The sequence below is a fragment of the Cygnus olor genome, chromosome 1 (genome assembly GCF_009769625.2).
Source record: "Cygnus olor isolate bCygOlo1 chromosome 1, bCygOlo1.pri.v2, whole genome shotgun sequence".
Taxonomy (NCBI): Eukaryota; Metazoa; Chordata; class Aves; order Anseriformes; family Anatidae; genus Cygnus; species Cygnus olor.
In genome coordinates, this window is record NC_049169.1 from 29226612 (window position 1) to 29252803 (window position 26192).

Here is a 26192-nt window from a genome sequence, read left to right on the forward strand (position 1 = left end):
ATAAATTTTGACGTTTCTCTTCAAGGAGAGAAGGCTGCTTGTCTCAGTTGAGGAAACATACCATGTGGTACCTCGATGTTTATACAAATGCTCTTACTCTCAATGGGAAACTGCAGAAATGCTACCATTTCTTAATAACACCTAGTCTCATTGCATTTGGATGTCTTACTCATCAGCTGGAGGCAAAACAAAAATGTAAAACTTTTCTGTGATACAGAGACAATTTTGGTAACAGCTTGGAAAACAAAACAAAACAAACACCTAGCTGCATCCCTCTGGGCCTTTTATTCCTTTTTTTCCATACCCACTTACTTTTTTACCCACTACTACTTTTTTTCCATACACACTAGTATCTCTGAGATAACAAAAAAGAGCTCTTCTGCTCTTATTGAATATTTGTTTAAATATTTACTCTGTGAGCTCAGAAACTATGTGCCTTCAAGACTGCCTCTATGCTTGTGGATTTTTTTCTCTCCCATGCTGGAGATGATGCTTTCTGTCTGTCTGCGTGGCTGTTTGATGCAGCGATGAAGGAAGGCTCGTATATCCCACTCCAACTGTGTAGAATTTCACCAGTCACCTGAGTTGAGAAGCTTTGAAATATGAGGCAGATCCCTGTATCTTCAGCTTCACTGATGCCTAGCATGTGGAGCATTTACCTGTCCTTTTCTTACAGTTTTCACACCAAAAGTTGTGCTCAGAACACTTTGGAGATGAAGATACAGGGTTGGAAGTGTGGACAGGAGGGAGTAAGGTCCAGCAGACCTGAGAAGTAAAAGGTATTGAAGTCTGGAGTAGGGAAAATTTGCCATCAGAAAGCCAAAACACACATGCAACCCTGGACTTATCAGCTCACGTCACACTTGATTCAATAGTAGGTCATAGAGCTGTCGTCAATCTGTTTAAAAGAGAAATCTTTTGTTCTGGGTCGATACTCTGTGTTCATGCTGCAGGTAAACATTTGCTGTTCTGTAGCTCTAGTTTTGTAACAGATTGTTCTGCATGTGCAGATATTTCTGAGGCTGGAGTTAATATGCTTACCCTTGTTGTTTTGGAGAAGCCTTTCCTAAATTTTAAGAAGTGAAGAAAGTCCCTTTGTACTTCCTTGTATTATGGGGATTTGAACAGGCAGCGTCTGCGTTTGTTTCCTTGTTAATTATTATTGCTAATTGCACAGACCAATCTTCTGCCTGTAGAACTCTTTCTGTACTTCCCAATTCTTATCTGTTGTCTGTTGCTGAAGGTCTATTTGGTAGTTGTTTCTACTACTTGTATAACGAAGCATGTGGTTTGCAGGATACATCGTAGTAGCCTATTTTTAAGCAGTCATGATGCTTCTTAGTGGTTGTTGATGGTGTTCTCTTCCAGACCTCAAATTTATGTCTGCTTTCTCAGGGAAGCTGGGGTTTTTTGAGACCTGACAAGAATGATACAGTGAAATGGTTCAGGTTTTTGTCCATGTTTGATTTCTTGGTCATTCGTTATGCAGTGGAGGAACTTTGTGTTTCATGAATAAGGTAGTGAGGAGTTCCACATTTTTCTGGTCACCCAGCTAAGCCTGGCTCCCAAGAGCATTACATGGTTTGTTACTTCAACAGCTATACCTTAGTTTACCAGTAACAGTAGGGTGTGTGTAACATGTTTGAAGAAGGAACTTGCCCTGAAAAACCTGGTCAATTTAGCAAATGAGAATTCAAAGAAGAATTCAAAGAAACTTGCATTCAATGGTAGCTTTACTCCTCTAACAGGTGAGAACCAGTGGCTGCAATGGTCTGCGTGTAGAGAGCCACGCAAAACGCAGTTGAGCCTTTTAGAGGCAATGGCTTTGTGATATATCTGCATTCCCATCTTAGAGCATAAGGGTGAGAAGATCTGTATCTGCATTCATTTTGTCAAAGAATATATTAAAATAAGTTTCAACCTTCTCTTTAATTTTGTGTAGGTTCACTTTGCATCTCTACATATGCAAACACGTTGAGCTCCATTTAAGTGGTTGAGCAGCTACTCCCAAGATTGACTCCAATTTCTCTTCTTCCTTCCTGAACTTTTAAAATTCTTCAGATATTTAAAAAATAAAATCAAACACCCTTTAGACTCCCATGCTATACATCTTGTGTTACTGATCTTTAGTCTCTTACTTAGTCTCTTCCAGATTTTGGAACATTTATTTGGGCTTGTCTTACCTGAAGGCTTGTTGCAGTGATAAATAACTTACCTTTGGAGATACTATTTGATGGTTGACCCTTAAAATGAAGTAGTTAATTATTTTGTAATTGCTAGTCTGGGCATTGTTGGGATGCTTGTTCTGGGTTACAGATATTTGTAATTTGCTCTGGCATGTCGAGGCTGATCCCTAGGGTAAATTGCAACTTTTTAGTTTGGAAAAAAAACAGTTTGGGATTGCCTAGCTCACTTTGAGAGTTATATTTATGGCAGCATAATTGCTTCAGTCATCTTGAGTTTAAAATACAGTGTAACATGTGACAAACTTATTTAACACATGCTTAGAAAAGGCTATGGGGGAGGTAATTGAAGAAACACACTGTCATCCTTTGGGACTGAGACACGAGTGCAAATCTTGTGAGTGGGGGGGAGTGGTTATATTGGTGGTGGTTGTTAGTTGGTTTTCTTTTTTCTCTTCTCTGTATCCTCAAAGTATGCAACAGCCAGTTACACTACAGTTAACTTGGCTCTCTTTCTGGAATACTTGGTTTGCCTGGTTTTTGTAAGGGCCTATTCTGAAGTGAGATGGTCACGTCGTGCCGCCAGCATTAACCAAGAGTAGGGCAGAGGATGAGAGCAGAAGGTTCATCGTGGTGGGCTCATGCTAGAGAATAAAAGTCCGTGTTTATCACAGTATCTCTGCGATTATGTAAGTTTCCCTCCGAAAATAGCAGCCGAATTACAGCTGTGGTTGGGAAAATGAGCCTGTGTGAGATCTAGTGCCTTCGTGGTCAGCTTGAGCAAGTCATGGAGCACGGGACGCGTTATTCTGCTGCTGAGAGCCCCAGCTCCTGCCTAGCCTCAGCGGGATTTGCACCCACAGCAACACCCACGGGCAGCTGTGAGATTGCAGTGCCACAGCTGCCCAGCCCTCAGCAGCACCGCTTCTCGTTATACTGACCCGGAATACTGCCCTACATCTGTTTTAGAGGATTTTTTTCATTTTCCCCTCTTAGCTTGCCTGAAGCACCCTCCAGATGTTAAATCAGCTGGTAGTTGCAATATGATAGATTGGCTGCTAATTAGTTTTTTTTCTAGAAGCGTTAGTTGTTACCTTTTAATGTTTTTTTGTACCCTGCACTTGTCCTGGCATTTTACTTTCTCTGACACATCAGAATGTTAATTAGTCTTCTGAATTCATTTACCTATGCAAATACAGATGGTGTAGCCTATTGGGTTGTTTCCTGTGCAATACAGTTGTGAACTAGCCAGTTCAACTGCTACCAGAAGTTGCAAGCAGCTGTGCTGTTCCTCCCTCACCAATTTATTGCAGTGCTTTTGTTGTGATAAATCACAACACCAAGGCTTTCGTGTACGGTAGCTAGTATCAAGTCACTTCATACTGATGTCCTTAACTATCAGATATGACATGCTGACTGGCTTTTATTGGTCTTGGCCTAAACAAGGCATAAATATTACTCTAAAATAGGAAAGGATGCTGACGGATAGTCAGAAAGGGCATTCACCTCTGAAATGATGAATGTAATCCAGAAATCATAACACTCTGGTAACACTCTGGTAGCTGTTTAAGGGCTTACGTGGGATGACTATTCACATCTTGGTCCTGTGCTCTGAGGACAAGTGTCCGTATCACAAAAAGACATTAACACTTACTGGTGTTCTGTGAAGAAAGAAGTTTGGGAAGCCAACAAGCAAATGCATTTTTCAGCACCCCCCAATTCAGCACCGCTCCTTTCTTGTAAGATTTCATGTACTTTGTAGTTTCGTTTATGCCAGCAATTAACCTTCGCTTTGGATAAATAACAAAACTCGGCTGGGTGAAAGCTGCTAGGCTTGCATTAGCATTGGTGGGTATCACCTCAGTATGACTGTGTGCTTTTCAATTCCTTAGGTTATGGTATGGTTTCTTAGACTCATCTTGTGTTTCGGGTGCAAGTGTCTAATGAGGGTTGTCTGTGAGCTGTCCTTGCATGAAAGCAGGGTCTTGGAGCCATCTGTAGTTTAACAGGACCGCTTGCCATCTCAGAAGGACTCTCTCATGAAGAGATGCAGTTTTGACCTTGCTGGCACTGAGAGTTTAGTTACCTGTCCAGGGAAATGTTACATTGAAAGCATATTAAAAATATTTAGGAATATGTATATGTTTCCTAAAGATTTTGTCATGTAATTGTTCTGTTCCTCAGTGGACAAAATTTTCTGCATTTCCAGCCTGCCTCAGTTTCCTTACTTTTCTGATGCTTACTTTCACTTGCTTACACTGAAGCCTCCGCAAGGCTCGTTTTCGTATTTCCCCCTACCTCACATGGCATCAGCTCTGAATTTTTGACACTCCCTCCAGCCTCCCGGTCTGCTGCATAACCTGGCTGTGACTTCCTCAAATTCTTCAATTCTTCTACTTCGTTTTGCTGCTGCTTCCAAATCTCTCAATCTCCACCCACGTGAGACCAAGATTTTCGAGAGTCTGCATTAATAATTAACAAAAACAGTTCTGTCTAGGAGTTCTTTCCCTTTACAACAAATTTGGTCTTGTTTGCACTGATAGATGTCGTTAAGGTTTAATGATCCTTGATTCACATTCCCCGCACAAATGCCAGTTGGTTAGCACATGTCACCAACCTGTTAGCAAGGGAGAAAGCACTCGTGGTACAACTGGAGCTGGTATTAATATCGTGGGCATAGATTGACAGATTCTCTAAGCTATTGCACTTAACTTGCTGAATATTTAAAACCTCATTAAGCAGTGTTAGGAACTTCTGTTCTGACACCTTACTTTAAATATCTACGGTGGAACACTTGGGTTTGGAAGAAGTAAGCCTTCCCTTACATACAGCTACCTCGATCCCAAAGCAAACACCTGAAACATGACCGTCTGAAAACTCACCATGAAAGGTGAGCCCAGTGGCTTTTACAATGCAGAACACAAAACATCAATTTTAAGATGTGTCGTTTCACCTAGTCGCTGCATCCAGTATATTTTTCCCTTCTGTAGGCATTTTAGTTTTTAATTTTTTTCTAAAGGCCAAGCAAGTGTACAGTACTCAAGTCTGAAGATGCTACTTTTTAAAAGGGTTTAAAGATGTAAAAGAAATGAAATCTATTTTAGGATTTCTGTTTATTTGTTTGTTTTTTAAGAAAAAAATGCTAAATGTTGCTTGGCAGGAATTAGCTAGATTATTTCCTGGGAAACAGTAATCTAGAATAAGATTAACGTGTTGTGTTGAAATGCAGTGTTGATGCAGTAGTATCTCACTTTTAAATTATGATAGCATGAGTGTAAGCCTATATTCCCAGGGTGAAATCTAAAACTTTGATCTAGCAGCAAAACTCCTAGATACAATTGCCATCTATCAGAATATAAATTTTGGATTTAAGAGTTGATCTGGAAGCTCAATAGAAAAGTTTTACTTGTAATGAAGAATTTTATCCACAGGTGTTGGCACTCCATCATTAAAAAAAAATAAAAATGATTTGAAGTTCTAGTATCCTAAATGTCCAAGTTAACTCACTGAATTTAAGGAAGATACAATTTTCAATTAATTATTTAATTTAATTTAATAAATGTTAAGCATTAGGCATATTAAATACTGAAAGTCATTACTGCAACATTAATTTTTACATGGATAATCCTTGCAGTTCATAGTGTAAAGAAGCCAGACAGTTGGCTAACTTTTTTCATTCTCGGCTTCTTTTTTCTTTATTTTACCTGTAAGCATAGATTTCAGGATGTGACGAAGATTAGAATAGATGAACAGGATGACATAAATTACAAATGCTGTTCACAAAGCAATAACTGTTTTTCCCCCTCTTTATCTTGCAGAAGTACATCATTTAATTGAAAACTGGTCTAAAATCTTTGTATGTGAAAGTTGGATTTTATTCTCCAAAAAGCCTGAGTTCTGAGAGTAACTTAAAAAAAGAAAAAAGAAACCCCCTTATAAATATATGTATGTTTTGAAGTAGGATTTATATCTAATGTATTCAGTCTCTAATACCTTCTAATCATAGTATTTAAGATAATACTGAGCAGCTGTAAATCACTACTTGAGACAAACATTGAAAGAATTCTAGATCATTTAGAACTGGTCTAAAAGCACACAGTTCATCATTAAATACTTCGTTTTAAAGAGTTTTAAATATTCCTTTGTTTCCAGAGAGAATGGATCCTTTTATAGTTGAGTCTTGGTCAAAATCACAAGGAAAAAAAAAATAGAAGTATCAAGTTTTGCAAGGAAAGTGATTTGCATACTATTACTTTGCTTTCTGTCAAATTTTGTTAAGCTTGCTGTGACCTACTTAAGAGTCTTATGATGAGATTAAGAATTGCAGTGAATTCTGTGTTGCAGACTACACTAGTTTTAGCACTTATGTTTACCACACCACTTTTGTCTTAGTGGAAGTAGTGCAGAGTTTCTCATCGTAAGCCTTTGGCTAAGTCTTTGATTCATTTTCCTCTGCAGAGTCTAGTTTCTTCTTAGGGTTTTTATTTTTTGTTTGTTTTGTTTTGGTGGGTTTTGTATTTCTAAATTTTTTCAGGCAAAATATGGCAGCTGCAGGTTCACCCTGCCTGTTCTGGCAGTCAGCTTTACTATGTGAATTGCAGGTTGAACCCAACTGGAAACGTTTTTGTTGGGCCAAAATTTTTATGTCACTGGCAGAGTATTGTTTCTGTCACCACAGCTATGACAAAGTCCACTACTGTCTTTACTTTCCCATCTTAGTAATACTAGAAATCTGTGAAAAGCAAAATGCACATACACAATAACCCAATGTCCTTCTCCTCAGGGCTGCTCTCAATCCATTCTCTGCCCAGCCTGTATTTGTGCTTGGGATTGCCTTGGCCCAGATGCAGAACCTTGCGCTTGGCCTTGTTGAACTTCATGGTTGGTTCTTCATTCTCCCAGTCCCTGCCTTTGCCTTCTGCAACTTGGGCAGCGTGACTTGAGTACTTGCCGGTGAAGACTGAGGCCAAAAAGTCTTCAGGTACCTCAGCCTTCTCCATATCCCAGGTAACCAGGTATCCCCTTTCCTTCTGGAGAGGGCTGAAAATTTCCCTAGTCGTCTTTTTATCACTGATGTACCTATAGAAGCCTTTCTTATTGCCCTTGATGTCCCTGGACAGATTAAATTCTATCAGGGATCCCTAGTCCTGATGGAGTATGATCGTAGCTCAAAAGCCTACTTGGGCAAATCAAGTTGCAAGGTGGAATCATTAAGATGATATTTTAGTCTCATTTCTGCATGTACTTGCCCTACATTATAGTTAAGTCCATTAATCAGTTTAGTATTACAGTGTAATGGAGACCAATCTTCACACTCGCCCCGTCAGGCCCGTTCTGTGTCCTGGGGACTACTGCAGGACGTTTGCAAAGGCACAAGTTTAAGATCTCTTCAGTTTAAGTTTTAATTCTAATGCATCCGCCTCTTTGCTGTTTTGAGCTCTCGTTTTACTGGTTGTTGCTTGTTATGTGTGAGGGTGGGTGATCTTCTCAGTCCTTAAAAAGAAAAAAGGGAGGGGAACGAACTGAAATGGTAAAATAGAAACATTAGGGCAGATGAAAATAAACACAGCCAATTTCAGAATCTTTAAGCTAACTTCTTATTCAGAAAAGGTGAAGTGCTAGTAGGAGTATTTTCTAATAAAACCTGTACTTTGTCTCTTCTTGTGTCTACTCTAGCTGAAATATAACGGCTTCAAATTTCACCAGATGTACGTGAATGAGAATAGTCTGTTTTGGCATGCTTGACACCTTCAGTTCTTTTGGAGACTGAGAGCATAAAATTGTCTAATTTCCATACATTTTAGAAAACAAGTATGAAAAGTCATAAGACTTTACTTCCGTGATTTTGCTCATGTGTAATTTCCTTTCTGTGACACTTCAGTGCTTTAAATGAAGGCCTTCAAGGATTAGATAGGATTAGGTTGGTCAAATAATGGTACCTCCTTCTGGCACTACGAGTAACCAAACCACAAATGAGCATAATTAGCATATCTGTTAACACTGCTGCTGGTTGGAACTAATGAATTTCAGTGTGAGCCGAGTAGCAATTGTTGGCTGACCTTTCAGATAATCCTAGTAAAGTGGAAAAGCAAACCCTTTTAATTGGGATGGTAATTTTAGAGTTAATAAAGAGGATATTTTTGATAAATGCATTGAACATGCTATATTTAAACTTCTGAAGAAATTTAGAAGCAGTGTTGCAAGCCTTGGTGTGCCTCTTACTTTCCTATTGCTCCACAGGTTTAACTCTTTACTGGGTTGCAAATACTTTCTTACTCCATAAAAAGCCATTTTCCTTGACTTGTTCTCTTCAATTCCTTGTTAGGAAGAACAGACCCGTTACAAGTTAGATGTGTTACTGATGATTTACATACCTGTAGTAGTTTTAATTAATGGGTAGGATTATGATATGGATCAAAAGCTTCTGCTTATCCAAGTCTAAACTAGTGGTTATTCATGCACAGTGTTCCCAGTGATTCTATTTTGAGCTGATATCCCAGCTACCTAAATTGAGAGGTTTTAGGCATGTGATTTTTTGAGAGAGGAGAAGGGAATAATGCAGAAGTACTAAATAGTAGAGTTGTTTTAAAGCCAGGTAACTCTAAGGAAAAATAATGTTGTTTTTAAAGTATGCTTGTGCTTATTCATCTTCAGATTCAGCATTTGGCTTGGAACTCAGCAGCTGATTCTTTTCAGTGCTTCTGAAAATCTTCTGTTAAAAAAAGGAAAGTCCATGTCGTAGAAATGCCACCTGATTCATCTCATCAATTCTTTTGCTTATTTCATTCAATTTCAAAACATCTTAGCAGTCTCCTAATCATCTAATTTACTTATTTTCAACATCCATACATTGCTGTTTAGTCTGTACTTGGCATCAGAAACTGCTACTACTGCTGTGTAGCATAGGAACTGAACAGTTGTCAAGCTGGGTCAAGCCACATACGCCCGTCTGTTTTTTTACGGGAATTTTTTTTACTGGGAAAAAGCATAAGGAATAAGGGAAATATAGATTTAACCATGCTTGTTAGAGCCTTTCCAAAGACTAAGATTGCATTAGGACTGTTGTACTTAAGTCCTCCTATATCAGTAATCCCTTTTAAAATTGCTTTTATTGTCAACCTTGACAGCATTCTGTGACAGTGATGTTGTGTAACTTGATTGTGCCTCCGTGAAAATACTATTTGGTTCATTTTAAACCTGCTGCTGGACCATTCATTCCTTTAAGGTATTATGCTATGAGGAGTAGGAATTGCATGTTTGTTTTCCCTTAATTTTTGTGGTTTGTGTTCCTCTGTATTACCTTGTCAGTTACATTTCTTTTCCAAGCTCAGTTCAGGAGGATGATGCATGCCTTGGATAACCTTTTCTGTCTTTCTTTGACCAGAACCTGTTCTGGTTCTTCTGTTTATTCCAAAAATGGGAACCAGAATTTTGCAAGGGGGGATTTCTCTATGGATTTAGGTAGTGGCAGAACTTCTGGGTACTGCAGCAATTAGTTTTACGTAAACTGTGTAGCTTTGTAAGCTTTGAACATGTTATGTAGATTTTCAATCACTACTTGCTTCAAGTTGATGGATTAAGTGGAGTTTTGCTTGTATCTTAACTAAGCTTTGTTTTGTTTTGTTTTGTCATCATGGTGGCAGCTACAGCCTTTGAGGTATTGACCTTTGAGATAGAGTGGGTGGAGATGGGATAGAGGCAGTCCTCTTGATACAGGAAAAATACCCGAGTTGACTGCCTGATGTGTCTATGTGTCTTGCTCCTGCCTCTGTGGTACACTTTATCACCAGACTCAGGAAGAATTATTTTGTTAGATTAGATTGGCAGGAACCCTGGTTTCTTGACTCTTTTTTTTTTCTTCCTGTGGCACTGTACAGCTGCAACTCAGTCTATGATTATAAGAATCCACCTTGCTATGAGGTGCTAGGAAATGATGTGCAGACAGCGATGTGGAAATGCACATTGCACAGACACAGTGTGGATGCTTCTGGGGGCAAATATCTCCTAATAACCTGCGATTATGGATTATGGGTCACGAGCATTTTGGATGTGCCCCATACAGTATCCTCTAGTCAAAGGCTAGAAAAACTGGATATTTGGTTGTGGTAAATTATTTTTTCAGCATTTATTTAAGGAATAAATCTGTTTTCTGAGATGTTGAAGTGTTTACAGCAAAGCAGAAAACATCATGTGAAGAATGCCCTGTATAATTTGCAATGGTCAGTCCTTAGTTTTTCTGTGGATGATGCAATTTTGTGTATTAACTACAGGACACTGACAAGATATTTTATGGTACAGTCATGTATGTAATTATTGTTTTGGTTTTTATAATCGACAGTGGTAACATCTGGGTGATTTATTCCTGCCAATTATTTTCTGAATTAATATGCTCAGTCTAAGGGTAATCAAACAACAGAGCAAAAAGCCCAATAAATCGGGAACCAATTTTTGAAGGCAGATATTATGATTTTTTTTGATGGCTGTGCAGTGGAAAAGATCAGTTCACACACCATTTCCTGACCAACTAATTTGTTTAACCACATGCGTTACAACCAAAGGTATGATCGCCATAGTTTATCACTTAAAAAATGCTCATTTGCATCAAAAACCATAGAATATCCTGAGTTGGAAGGGACCTGCAAGGATCACTAAGCCCAACTGCTGACTCCACCCAGGACCACCCAAAAATCAGACCCTATGTCTGAGAGCGTTATCCAAACCCTCCTTGAACTCCGTCAGGCTCGGTGCTGTGACCACTGCCTTGGGGAGCCTGTCCCAGTGCCCGACCACCCTCTGGGTGCAGAACCTTTCCCTAACACCCAGCCTGACCCTCCCCTGTCCCAGCTCCATGCCGTTCCCTCGGGTCCTGTCGCTGTCCCCAGAGAGCAGAGCTCAGCGCCTGCCCCTCCGCTCCCCTCGTGAGGAGCTGCAGGCCGCCATGAGGCCTCCCCTCAGCCTGCTCTGCTCTGGGCTGAACAAACCAAGTGGCTTCAGCCGCTCCTCATAGGTCTTGCCCTCTAGACCCTTCATCATCTTTGTAGCTGTACTTCAGATATCTCTAATAACTTTATGTCCGTCTTATACTGTGGTGCCCAGAACTGCCCACAGTACTCAAGGTGAGGCCGCACCAGCACAGAACATAGCAGGACAATCCCTTCGCTCGACAAGCTTGCAGCACTGTGCTTGATGTACCGCAGGATACAGTTGGCCCTTTTGGCTGCCAGGGCACACTGCTGGCTCATATTCAACTTGCTGTCAACCAGAGCTCCCAGATCCCTTTCTGCGGGGCTGCTCTCCAGGCTCTCATCTCTCATCCTGGACATATATATCCATGGTTGGCCCATCCCAGGCACAGAATCCACCACTTGCTCTTGTTAAACTTCGTATTGTTGGTGATATTTTGTTTTACTTATTTCTAGAATATCTTTTTGTAAGAGGTCTTCTGCTTGAGTTTCATGTTCTCATTTCGGAAGTTTTTTTGAAGCATTGGAGGAAAACACAGCTTTTTTCTCTCCTTACCTCAGATGCTGGATAAATCCTATGGGGCCTCTGTTATACTATCTGGATGCCCAGGAGGCTATTAATTGTAGGAAGGAAAAACAGTCTTTCAACAAATGAATGATTTTAAATTAGCTTAATAATTATATCAGCTGTCTGTGCTGGTAAGCTGGCTCTCTTGACAAAATATGTGGCTGGGAGTTCCTGTGCTCACTGCCCCTCACTGGGAGTGGTCCCTTCCAGGGCAGCAGCCTTTCAGGAAGGCTTTGCTGCTGGTTTTGCTTGGCTTTCATTTCTCCTCATTCCCTGCCTCACCCATGCCCCTTTCACATGGAGCTTGGCAGCTGCTTTTCCTTCAAGTCTTTGAGTTTTGTACTTAAGTTCAGTGCAAAGGAAGTGCATGATGTGTCTTACTGGCATGGACAATGGTCAATATATTGTAGATCTGATCTGAGCTCATTTCAGCTTTGCTACCAACCTGCTAGCAGATGCTGAGCTGACAAAAAGTGTTTTTACCTGTTCCTGCTCATTTTTCTTATTTATGAAGTAAAGTTTTTGCTACTTGCGTTGCTTTTAAAGAGATTCAGAAAGCAGTCATGTGGGTTTGTTCATCTGGAGAAGGATGGGAAAACTCCTTAATAATAAAAGAAAAAAACAAGCACCAAGGACAGCATTATGAGCTGGTCAAGGGAAATGATCGTCCCACTCTACTCTGTGCTGGTGTGGCCTCACCTTGAATACCTGTGTCCAGTTTGCCTGTCAAGACCTTGACTAGTTTTATTGAGGAGGTATTTCATGGTTCAGAATGTAATGTGAGTCTCCCAGTACTGATTTCTTAGAAATACTTCACTGTTTTCTGTGTTTTTCTGGACCCATGGTATCCCAAACATACCCCTAAGCCACCTCTAGAGGAAGAGTTAAGGAGAGAGCTGTAATAGTGGCCGTTATTTTTAGTGACTCTCCCAATATGTTAAACAGTGTTGAAAACAAAAGAATTATCTCGATGTACTCATACATAAAAAGATAAATGCTGAGATGCAGCAATGAATAGTAATATAAACATTTGAAGAGGGCTGTTTGCTCACATACTTCCGCTGATAACTTCCTTCCCGCCAAACAAGACTATCAGTCCCTGGTCAGCAATCTTCATTATCCTATAACTGGCTGCATATTCTTTTCAGATACATTTTTGGATGCTCTTGTGCACTTTTATAAGCAGCCAACTGAACCTAAACCCTCATCATCCACGATTTTGGAGTAATAGGTATAATTTGTAAGCAAACATGAGTAGTACAGGAAGGATCTGATTTTTCGAGAGAATTCTTCTGAAAGTACATCAGAAGCCTGCAGGGATACTGTGAAAAGCATATATCCAGATAGATTTATTTTTTTTCCGGAGCTTTGACTAGAAAAAGAGTAAGTTTATTCATGTGTTATGTTTCCTCTTTGGGCGTACATTTTAAGATACCTGTGGGATTATGTTAAATATCCCTGTAGTTTTAACTTTATGGAGATTAGTGATGAAACTTGTCAGGGCTAACTACACTGAGTTCTGCTGGCTCAACGATTGAAGGCAGGCTGAAAAGTGAAATGGTTATTTCCAACCATTAAACCTCATAAACCAGCTTAAAACCAGAGTGGGATGTTTAAACTTCTTCAGTTCAGCAGTTTCTGAAAATTTTCAGAGGAGAAAGCAGTTTTGCTTCACCAGTCATGAATTTCCAGTATAATTTGAAATGTCTCTCAAATACGCTAGATCAAGAAAGTTCTGCTTCATTTAAGATAAAAAAAAAATGCACCAGGGTATTTGTAAGTGATTTGTAATCATCATCTTCCTTAGATGCACTTACCTAGATGCACTTCCACACCTTGCAAACAGACTAGTTTTTCAAGAGGTTTTCTGGGATTAAGTTCACATCTACAGATAATTGGCTGATCTGTATGGCAGTCTACAACAGCTCACAGTTACACAAAAAATCTTTGGGTTTTGTTTATTTTTATTGCTAACTAAATTACACAATGTGCTTATTGCGTAAGTTTTTAGGGGTTTTGTTTTATTACTGAGGAAATGACTACTAATAATTAGAACAATATTGTGATAATTTTTGACGTAAAGCAAAAGATTGGCATTTAATAAATATACGTCATAAGTAACAATGTGGTTAAGGCTATAGATTACCAAAGCAGAATAATTTTGAGTTATAAAATGGGAGAGAGAACATTACAGGTAGGTTAAATTCAAAATTAACAGAACTCTTATTGATAAAACAACAGTATTTAAAATAAATTTATAATGATATGGTTGAATGTCAGAGAAACACAGATTACCAAGAGACTGCCTCTTGTCTGCGATATAATGATACGAGACACACTGAAAAGTATTGGCACTAAAAATTGCGCAGGGTGTTGATTTTACTTTTGTTGTCTTTTGCTGATGGCATGTCAAGTACAGAGTTGAACACTGTTCTTACGAAGGAAATAAAAGAAAATTGGACAGTGTTTTATCTATAATGGCATTTGAGGGACCTGTCTGTTATAAAAAATTTACTGCAGAAGATAGATGGCCTGTCTCTTTTTCATTAGTGAAGAAACCTTATGCTCTACTTTTGTTGGCCTCCTTGAAAGTCACTTATTACTTGAATAGGAGTAAACACTGAAATTTTAACGGGAAAGTGGTCTAGTTTGCCAAACTCTTTTATACCAAACACATGGAGTTTCTCAGCTACTATACTGTTGTCTGACTGTGTTCTCCTTGGAAGGCTCTGATAGTTGCTGAAGAATGATGTTGCAGTTTGCACAGCAGTCTGGTTTTCTTTACAGTTCACAAGACTACAGCTCTTTTGAACTTGGGTTTGTATGGCGGTACATGAAAAGTTCATTAAAAGCTGTGAAATTATTGACCCTAAATTCAGGGCAGAATGTCGGGCTATAATGCTTTTTTGGGACAGAAGAGGAGAATAGGGAAATGTTGGTCATTAGGCTTTGAACCAGACCCAGTACACTTGGATTAAATCAACACAAAATTGTAAGGATGCACTCAGCTATTCAAGGCCTGCTTTAAAATAAACACCTTAGTGTTATTCTGAAAAAAGTTACATGCTTTCTTGGAAGTGTCTCCTGAGTCTATAATTACGTGAAACACCCTTCATTTCGTGCTGTCTGTGTGGGGATGTGAGAGGTAGCCAGCAAACCTTCTGGCATATGCAAGAATATCACCATGGATCTGGATTTGAAATCATGTGCAACTTTGAGTCTTTTAAATTTAACTTTCTGGAGGTTTTAGTGAGCACCACATCATGCTTTAATGAGGCCCCAAATACACTGAAGAGTCATGATGAGACCTGGTTTCTGTGCGTACAGGGCTTTGTTGACTTTGTTGGACCTCAGATGCACTTGTGCTTCTCCCGTACACGCATTAACATTTTTTTCTGTATCTGACACCTACAGGAAGTTGCCAAAAGAAAAAGAAAAAAAAAAGAAAAGAAAAAAAAAGAGAGAAGAAGAAACAGGTGGAATATATTTGATTTTAATTGAAAATTTTGGTTCCCCAAAAGCTGTGAACAAAACCTGAAGACTTTTTCAAGTTAAAGTTACATAACAATAACTCTTTCCTTTGCCGATGATATTGAAAACTAAGGCAATTACTTAACAAGCTTAAAAAAAATAGTTACTTGGAAAGACTTAGTTGTTTGGAAATACTTAGTCATAATGAAAGTCATAGTAACGGTTATTTTTATCTGAAGAAGGTTGTCCTCATAGATAATGTCATCTTTAACATAATCTACTTTTTTCCACGTTCTGCTTTGTACCAGCTGGATTTTTTAAGTTGTTGCTGATACTTTGTCCATACTTACTGCTCATGATGTCAGTCTAAGAGCATCGATACTGCTTCCGTGGCTCTAGAGAGAGTACAAGAGAGCTGTGAGACCAGATGGTCTAACTGCACGTAGCATAGCTCCTGCATTGTGTTCAATCCTGTGATATGATTCAATGCATGACATCTATACCTTATGGGACTGCGTTTACCTCGCTTTCTACTGCTATACCTGAGACAGGTTTTACATGCACATTCGTTCTCTTCAAAGAAGGAAAGTCTTAAAGGAAATCTGATAGCGAGGAGCTGGATCATCTACTCATAGACTCCAAGGTGCACTAGGTTTTCTAGATGTGTACAGACCTGCTAGTTTTATTTTCTTTTTACTTTTAAATTTCCATTTCCAGAACTAATGCAAATCAAGAAATTGCTCTTAGCAGAGTCAAAATGTAGACATAGTAAGAGGTGGTAGGAGCTCAAGAAATGCTTAACTCATATTTGATTGAAGAAGAAAAATAATTAGTGAAATCTCATACCTGCAAGGATAGGCACTCTGGTGGTGTATACTGAATTACTCCTGGTATTCTAGACGGGCAGCCATTCTCAACAGCAGGTAGGTGCCCCAGGAAGCCATCACTTGTTACTTTCAGTGCTCTTTCCTAAGATACAGTGCTTAATATCTAAGGTACCTAAACGAAAGAGTTAGCAAAAGTTTCTGCAGATGTTGGGGGAACTGTTATCAAACCAGGTGATAAAGTTCCTCCCTGAAGCTGAGATGCAGGATGAGCAGAGCTTGACAAATGCTCAGACAGGCACACTAAACTGATTATCTGTATTAGAATAGTCCTATGGGTTTTGGCAGCATTGTAATCAGGGATTTGAAAGCGATTACCTTGCTGAATTCAAATGTTGAGACCAGAACAGGGGGAGTGTGCTCTGCTGCAGCTCCGTGTTCTTTGTGTATTTCAGCCTTGGTATTTGCCTTGGCTGTGCAAACAGCTAGTGCTAGTAGCAGCAGGAATTTTGGATGTTGGCTTTGTTTTTCAGACAAGCAAAGAACGGTCATATGGAAAGGTTCATGGTTCTACTTACATAGTATTTTCATAGCTTGGACGTTGCTAGAAACTTTTTAATGATTTTTGAAGAGCCATGAAGTATTTTCCTAAATAGCTGTTCGATAAATATTCCTATTAGGAATATGCCACACAGGCACTCATCTCTGAAGAGCAGGTGAACGCTGCACTTGAGCAGCACTTGAGATATTCAGGAGTCACGCGTGGCTCAGGAGCCCTGGGCTGTCAGCATCTGAGCTGTGTGATCCTTTTAATTGTGGTCGGCATACAGGAGAGAGAGCTCACACTCTTTCATGTCAATATAAATTTAAGGGTTCTTGTCCTCAGTGACCTGCAGGAGATTTAAGGATCACTTCTGTTATCGAGACTAACACGGGTATTGTCTCTATCGAGGAGAGGTTAGATTGATTTCTTTTTTTCCCCTCTCTGCTTTTCTGCCATTGCCTTCATTAGCTTGTTTTTGGTTAGCAGCAAGCCTTCTAGGGTATCTGGAGGCAGCACAGTGCATTACTGAACAGATGCCTGAATTAACCCGTGTAATAGAAGTGTGAGCATGTAGCTGTGCTGTCGTGGCACTCCATCCAGATCAATTCATATGCAGGCAAAGCTGAGTGCATGCGGTGGCCTGGGACGGTAAGCTTTGGCCGTTCAGCATTAACAACGTTGTACGCCTGCGTGTGTTTATGCTTGCAAAAATTCTGCCTATTTAGAAATCTAAAAAGGTACCTTGGCTTCTTTTGGGGAGAAAAAACTCATCCTGGAAAACATAGAGCTAAGGAATCGTTTGGAGAAAAGAGCAGAGAAGGTGACAAGAGAAGGCTTGCTCAAACTTTCCCACAAGAACAAGGGGATGTGAAAGGAAATTGTAAGCGGCAGGTGTAAAATAAAAGGAAGATTTCTTTTTTTCCTGAACCTTATTTAAACTGGTGAGTTCGCTTCCAGGGGAGTTTGTCAGCACCAACATTACAATGCATTCATAATACATTAAATGCATACACAAATTCATTAGTAGCTGTCGAACACGGAATGATCACATCTGGCTCAGGAGACACGAGATGCCGAGAGCTGTACCGCTGGATGCTTGCATTGCTTGCCGGTGGTCGGTAGCATCAGGATGACTTTGCAGGCAGAATCCTGAGCAGAGATGTTGGTCTGACTTCTTGATTTTATTTAATGTCTGCTTTGATGATGTGCTCTCTCTAATGTTGCATTTTCTGCAGCTGCTTACATTGACAGATTAGTATTGTGTTTGCTCTCCATATGTACATATCTGTCATTACTCATCAGTTAAAGGGCTGCATAAAAGCAAGCTCAATTTTTTGTCATAAATGGAATACTGAACAATAAAGGATTTATCAACTGAACTCTATGCTGTCCTTTTAATATTACAAGCTCCCTAATTGTATTTATTACGGCTTTTCTGGTATGTTTTCAAGTGTTGAATTCAAAATAAACCTCTTGAAATGGTTGTACCTGAAACTCTCAGTCTGTCTAAAGAACAGCACTTCAAGTCCAGAACACAAACTCGAAAAATGGCTTTTGCCGCAGAGAGGACCTGATTTCAATTATAGCAGATAATATCTGAAATCAATATAATAGCTTCTGGTCATCTGTTAGGAGGAAAGGAACAACACTGTGTGCCTCATTAGTTCTTACATGCAGGTCTCCAGTTATTTCAGGCGTAAAAATTTTAAGAACGTAACCCCAAGCAAAACTTGGAAATGGGCCACCCACCCCTGCTACCAGTGGATCAATTCCTTTTCTATCACAGCATCTTGTTCCTTGTCAAAACCAGCCCCTGTGACACAGTGTTCCCACCCTCCAAATCAGTTATTTTCCTGTGTTTTTATATTTCTGCGTGGTTCCTGTGCTGTCTCTGGTAGTTGGGACATCACGGCTCGGGGCGTTGAACTGGAGTCTGCTTTTAATTCCACCACTGAGCGTGCACAATATGGCCAAGTAATTTTAAAGTGATGATTAAAGCAATTAATGTTTTTCTACCCCCCTCCCCTCTTTCTTCAGATGAAGGACTGTCTTTTATTATCTGAAACCTGAGCCTCCTGTCGTGGCACAGATTGCCCAGCTTTGAGGTATCGGTCGCTGCTGCAGATGTCGCCTCCCCTGCTCCCGATGCCTTTGCGGGTGGGGATGTAAGCCCATAAGCCCTGCTGCTTAGCCAGAGCTGTGGTGTGCTGCCTGTCTTCCTTCTTAGCACTGAGCTTAATTTTAGCTTGGGACAGGGAGCATCCTGAGCACCACGTTGCGTTGCACCCTTTGTGGGGGAACATTTTCATTTTATAAACAAAAACCTGAGCCAGTCATGAAGCTCAACGTGGTCTTGGTGAGTCTCAAGTGTTTCTTTATAATGCTAACTCAGCTGAAGGAGTTCAGTGCAGTAATTGTCACTGGGAAAAAAAAATCTTGTTGTGTTTTTCAGAACAGCAATTCTGTTTGTGCTGTAGAAGAGCAGAAGGGTCTTGCACCAAAGAACTTCATTTAGGCTTTAATTAAGACCTTGGGCTTGGATTGATCTGTTTATAGGCCAGGGGCCTGTGTCTCACAGCTGTCCAACAGGGAGCACAGACAGGCAGTGACTTAGATAATGAAAGAGATGAAAGGGAAAGTTTCTTTTGAGAAGCTAAACATAAGCTCCATCAGATCACTCCTTCTGTCTGCTCTTTCTCCTAATTGGGACAGTGGTCTGATGTGAAGGTAAGACTGGAAACCTCATTCCAATAGTTCACAGTGAAAAAGTTGTGAGAAACTCATCAAGAAGGTGTCCAGTAATATTTCTTATCACATTCCTGATTGAACTGACTCTGTTTTATTGACCTTTGCAGAAGGAAAATATTATGGATGACATTTTGGATGATTTTTAGCAGTTTATCACAGATAAGTAACTTAACCCAAAAGAAAACCTGTGCGAGATGGCCAGTTCTCTCCATAGCTCTCAAGCAAATGGGTTGTTTCAAAACAGGATTCATTGCACCTGTAATACCAAAGACATTCTGATCTTCGCCTTAACCCAAGAACTTCTTTAATGTTTCATATCACTGTAGATCTCACTGTATGATTTCACCTTCTGTATGGACTGGGATTTTGTGTCCTATGTTGTTTTACTGACTTACCCTCTCAGTACCCTTTGGCAGCAAGAAAATACTTAATAGTTCCAAGTTAGCTGTTGTATTTGAACTCACTTTCAAACCTCCTTCTGGGAATATATCCTCCTGCAAACCTTTATTCCGGAGTTTCACATTTCCTCTTTCTCTTGTGGCCGAGGGGTGATCGAAGACGGCATCAATCAGCGCGCCTGTGCCTGAAACACGAACAGGAAATGTGAAGGACCTTCAGGTACTACAATGACAAAATGTATGTAGGTGTAAGTGCTTGTGATACACAGCTTCCTGTGCCTGTGCGTGCGGACAGCACATCTGCAGGGACTGCAGGTACTGGGAGGAGAGCCGTATGCAGAGGGGATTTCCTATCTATCTCCTGCCCACCCTCCTTTTGTAAGGTCGCCGCTCTCCAGTTGCAAGGGAAGCGAGAGGAGGTGATAACCACAGCAGCTGCTGTCGTCGTGACAATGAAAATGGTGTGCATTTGGTGCACGTGCTTCAGTGAATGCTGTATATATAAAAAGTCCAGTTCTGTGAGTATGGTGAACACACACCGCTCTCTGGAGCTAGGTTGGCAACACCTTCAGCCACATCACTGCACCGTGGTTAGTTGTATACAAACTACTACAAGAACAAAGTAACGAGCATCTGCAAAGTGTTGCAGAACAACGTGGCCATTGGAGGAAAGGGCAAGAAGCTTGGTCCATCAAACTTGTATCACAGCTGGGCTGTGCCCTACTCGAGTTGCTGAACCCCAGGATCTCCTCTAGTAGAACTGAAGCTACCTCCTCCCATGACTTCATTGTTATCCTCCCTCTGTTCTGCGTATATACATACATCTCAGATAAACTCAAAAGACACAAATAGCTGCCTCCTGTCTTGGTCCCGGGTCTGAACATGATTAGTAGAAAGTTAGCCAAGGAACCATTTCTGTGATAAGTTGCTTGCTCTACACAGAGTGATTCATCTGTGGATTCCTGTGCCTTGCCTTACATTCTCTGCTGCTCTGCAGTGTGCTTTTCATTTGTTTTGAGTGGCACTGCTAAAGACGTCAGTCTGCCTGTTTTGAGCCTGACCTGGCTGCGAGACCTCTGTTAGACTCCTGCCAGAAATTTGCAAGTGGATGGGGTGACTGCGCTGGCTTGGTGGTGCAGGTGATGCCCTCATTTTTTCTTTCTTTTTTTTTTTTCTGATACTCTGCAGGTTATCTTTCTAGAGGATATTTCAAGATACAATTTTGTCTTCCGTACAAGCTCTAAAATGAATTCTGGCTATTTTTTACTGTGTCAGATTTCAATCTTTTTCTGTCCTAAAAGTGTTTTTTTTGAAATTTGTCTTCAAAAAAAAAAAGAGAAAAAAGGAAAAAAAAATATCTCTAACAGATCTAGTAACTAAGTAATAAAACCTGAATGTCACAGCAAAGTTGGATCATAACAATGTGACAGGATATGCTGGCTCTTAAGGAAAAAAATAGTCCTTCTTTTTACTGCGTGGAATTTAAAAATAAGACATCTCACAAGTATAATAAAACACAAGGATTTTGTTTGCATGCTAGTTCTGCAAATTCTTTAATTTTATTTCAATTGCTCTACTTCTGTCGGAGCTATTTTGGCAGACTCCATAATACACATTTACCTCTAGCAGACTGGAAAGCTGACCAGATGACGCCTGTCATTCCTGTGCCGTAGAGGAATTCAGATACGCATTTTATTGACTTTTTTTATTTATAAGTAAGCTGTTTTCACTTTTAGATATTTGTGTAAGAATTAACCAAAAAATTCTTATTATTCAGTTCTTAGACAAACTTTTTCAATGTAAAAATGCTTTCTAGCGACTAACGCTCTAAAACTGGTGTAAAAATGGTGTACTTGATCACGGTGGGAGAACCGTAGCAGGTCTTTTTATTTCAGTATGCTTATCTTAGGGGATTTTGTTTCCATATAAATACCTGGGGAGTAGGAGTAGCACTAAACTGAATGTAGATTATTCAATACACGTACCTTGGAAGAACCAAAAAAAAATTAGTGCTGCAAGTTGTGGTCGCATCAAACTCTTTGGGTTGACTCAGACACATAGGCTGGCAGGTTTTTTTCAAAGGGTTCAATAAGGACTGTGGGTTACAAACAGTGGTGATTCAGCAGTGACTGACATATTCTGAAGAAAGATTTGGCAAAGATGTACATCTTTGTCTTTTAGAAAAGGAGGTAATGTTTTGTCTAGAGAATTTCCAAGGAGCATAAAGTTTAGCCTTACAACTTGCCAAACAGCAGAAGCGTGGAAGATACACACGTATCCAGTTTCAGCAAAGACAAATAGAAGTTGTGTGTACATCCAAGGACAAGATTTGGTTTGTGCTTTTAAATACTTATATCTCAACGTGTGAAGAAGAATTCCTTAGAAATTGCTGCTGATTTTACAGCTGAAGTAATTTATTTCTGTGATGATATTTTAAAAAAATAGTGCCTCAAACAGGTTGAAGGGAGATAACGTTTTTTTTAGTAGCTTTTGTTTCCACAAACGCCTAAGCTATGTACATTCACAATGGGAGATTTGCACAGTTGTCATTATTTACACTTATTGATGAAACAAATTTAACTCTGCATTTCCAAATCGGCGTAACATCAAAATCGAGCGTTTTCCCTGAGCTGCTGCACGTCATGGGGTGCATCGTCCTACAGTACAAAACATATCCTGTTGTTTGACTCTTAAAATCTGGAATTTTCTGGCAAAGATTCACAAAGGAATTTTAAATTTTCGTGGCTGCTGACAGCTGATCGCTGCTGCTGCCTCTGAGGAGCATGGTGACAAGAGCAGGAGGGTGGCTGACATTACGGTGTGATCGAGTGCAGTCACTGCTCGTGGCGGGAGAGACTCCAGACAGTCAATGGGCTGCTAAAATGGATTTTTGTCACTCCAGATGTTGCATTTCCCTTGGTGGAAGAATAGGTACTTGATATGCACAGCTGTACCCAGGGGGGTTCCTTTTTGCTTTTACATATGAAGATTTATTCGCATGCCTCTGAGTTGGTTTTGTTTTTTGTTTGTTGGTTGGTTGGTTGATTGTTTTTTTACTTTGCTGTGAGATTTTTTTTTTCTACCTAGATTGATAGGTGTTTGATAGCAGCAAGACGTCTGTTTGGTCATTGAGTGATTTTCTGCATCACGTCCCGCTGATAATGGTAGAAAGCCATTTTCCTCTTCAACTTCAAAAATAAGTTTCAGAATAATGTTGCAGTGCAGAGAATCAAAGTCACTATTGCTTGGTGTCATGGCCTGAATTAGGCAGAATTTTAATTCAGAATTTCAGGTACAACAAGCAGAGGGTTGAGTAGCCAAATTGTTATCTAGCATGTTGATGGATTTTTAGCATATGTAGGAGTGAGCTTTTCGAGCGGCTTTTGAGTATTACACGTTGGTTCTGAACAACAACAACAACAAAATCAGCTGGTTATTTTTTTTTAGCGCTAACAATATACGACTTAACTCGTGACTATTTTAAGTATGAGGAAGAGTCGCTGTGTGACCTGGTGGGTGCTTTGTTTCCACGGCCCGTGGCGTGTCCAGTGCGGGAGGTCCACGTGTGCAGCTCCTGCCCCAACTTCCCTGGCCAGCAAGGCTGGGGGGGGAACGATGCATGCCGAAGGATTTCAGCAAACAGCCTGCTTTGTAGCGTGCCTACTATTCCCCATCCCCTAACCATTTCCTCAGCTGGGATTATATGGAGTGTTGGGTCTACAGCATCCATTAAACTTCTGAGAAATAAGTCTTTCCTTTTGTGACAAGTCGGTGGTACAGATGGCAACAAAAATATTGGCACTTTCTGCTTGCAGACGTCTGAGGTCAGCTATGTGTTAGTGGGAACATTTGGAATAAAACAGTTTCTGTCCTTGAGGGTAGTTATGGGTAGTAGACTAGCTGGCAGCCTTCTCCAGTACAAGCTTTCCATTCATGCGTAGTAGGTCTGTGTGTCATTTTTTTTTTCCAAATTCTATGTTTTAAGTATTCTGCTCATAACAGTGGCTTAACCTCTGGTTCTTTGTACAGCTCATGGTTTCAGTATTAACACTTAACTACCCCTGTTAGTATACTGTTTTTATTAAAGAACAATCCTGACTTATATCTTAGTAATTTAAACGTCCTGTCTCTTTCAGTAATAGCTGGTTTTCGAGGGACAGTCCCCCATGGCCTGTCACTGGAGATTGGAGACACCGTTCAGATACTAGAGAAATGTGATGGTGAGTTCACAGGCTGGACTTCCAGTGGTAATGAAGGCTCCTATACTGTTGATTTGAACCCAATTACTTATTTATTTTCTTAAATGAACACATTTTTTTAAAGTCAACAATACAACAAATTCCAGTCTCCATTTTTTCCACAGTTCTAATGAGCTCTAATTCCTATCATAATTTATTTGTAACTCATCTTTTTTATTTAATCTCCTTGTTTAATAAAACTTCACAGAAGATAACAGTTAAAAGAGCAAGGAGTTGTCATTATGATTCTTCTGCTTTCTGGGTATTTCCTGGGGAAGTCTGACTGCCATCAGGACCCTTTCATATTCATTTGAAGCCAGAAGTTTAAAATCAGCAATGTAAAAATTCTCTTCTGCCTCTGTTCTGAGTTAGAGAAGACTAATATATTTTTAGAAAACGACCATTACTAGTATAAAAGAAATAAAGCTGCAGTTTTTTCATAATCTGTTCCCTTAATTCATCACCTGAAGTTTATCTGTTAATATGATTTTTTTGTTCATTTAAGATTATGTAGGTATTTTTGTGGTTTCATGTTGGGATTATATACTATTAATCTTGCTGTAAGAAATTTTCTTATAAAAGGCGTAAGATTCATCATTTTGAATTGGGTATATTATAAATCTTATATAGTAATGTGGTTGATAAATTCGGATTGTGAAGTCCAAAAATTATCTGTAAATGTTTACAATGAATATGAAACCATTACCCCTTTTGCACTAGACCTTTTGTTGATACAGGTTTAGAGAGTCATTCCTGAAAATACACGTGAATTAAGTCACCTGAATATGAGCTGGTTTAAACAAAATACCTTTTATTGTGTAGAAAGTCCTCTAAATGAGTTCAGTCTGCCAGCACTGTGTAATAGTCATATCTGTCCAAAAGGGAAAAATTAAATCTGTTTTACATATGGAAATGATTTGCATACTTTAAAAAACAAAATGTTCTTTCTCCGCAGGATGGTACAGAGGATTTGCCTTAAAAAACCCCAATGTTAAGGTAAAGATCAATTTCAGTTTTGCGTTCTTTGGCAAAAATGTGTATTTACTTCATAAAAGTTTATAGTCTCCATGTAAGTATATGATATTTACTTTTAAAAGAAAACTGGCGCTTACAGTTAAGTATTTTATTGATATTGCATGAATTAGATTTGGACATGGATTACACTTCTCAAATGCTCCTGTGTATTCGGATGATACACTTTACAAACCTGAGGATCTGGCAAATTTTCTTTTATATCTGATTTTTAGAGGCTTAGTTAATGGGAAATGACTATTGAGGATATTAATTATAAATAATGTTAGAAAAGTTAATTACACTGTGCCTATTTTCTTGATGTTATGCATTAATTTAGAACATCCAGTGGAGACAAATAGTATATAGGAGCCATATGCATCATATCAATTGAATAAAATATATCTATTTCCATCTAAAATATGTGATTCATTTTATTTTTCTTTGGTGTGTAGTCTTCAATTTCCATAGGATTATAGTTGATAGTACTCTAAGCCAGATTCCACTGTTTTTTGTTGCATTCAGACATGAAATATTATTAAATTCATACATTTATTTTCTTCAGCATTTGTTCATCCTGATTGTGTTTAAGCTTTTCCTATCTTAATTGTCTTTCTATTTTCTTAATCTCCCCTGTCAACCTGCCTCTATCACTGTAAAGACTTTGCTTTTCATATGGGAAACTATTTCTTTTTTTTTCCCATCCACACAGTACTAGAATTTTTAGTTTTATTAATGTCATTGAAGAAAAATGAAGCTGTCGTTCCTTTAACTCACATCGTAAGCTTATTTATTTTTTTTTCCCCTCTTCATTTCCAAGCCCCTTCAGCTGTAAAGTAGGGCATATAATGTATTAATCTCAAAAGTTTCTAGGGGCTCCTATCATACAAGGCCTTTTGTCCCTAGGCCTGCTGTCTCTGTTCACATAAATGTGCTTTGCTTTATGTGGAAGGTCAATGTGAGCAATAAATTTAGCCACAGTGTCTAATCCGATGTTTACTCCTTTGATCTCATTGATATATACTACAATTTGATTTATAAGACATGAGCAGTTGAGATTTGTTATCGCATCTTCTGTGTCTTTTGTTGCAATTCTCACCACATGCTTGCTGTCACTGTTGCTTTGTGGTCTGTCAAATGTGTTGATAGAAGTTATGAATAGGTTTTCTAAACATGACTTGATGTGTGAAGAACCGAGAAATGTATTTTCTACTTTCATAGTGGAAATGAATGCAGTTTTCCGA

At 39.4% G+C, this 26192-nt stretch overlaps 1 protein-coding gene across 5 annotated transcripts in view; it reads left to right on the forward strand.

Annotated features, from left to right (window-relative positions):
* The window catches only part of DOCK4 (dedicator of cytokinesis 4), a 249294-nt gene that overhangs the window by 60985 nt on the left and 162117 nt on the right, over positions 1-26192 (forward strand). For all 5 annotated transcript variants that reach the window (XM_040550612.1, XM_040550631.1, XM_040550644.1 and 2 more), the window contains exons 2-3: positions 23836-23919; positions 24893-24933. In XM_040550612.1, coding sequence (XP_040406546.1) covers positions 23836-23919; positions 24893-24933 — 125 coding nt within the window. The remainder of the gene's footprint in view (positions 1-23835; positions 23920-24892; positions 24934-26192) is intronic.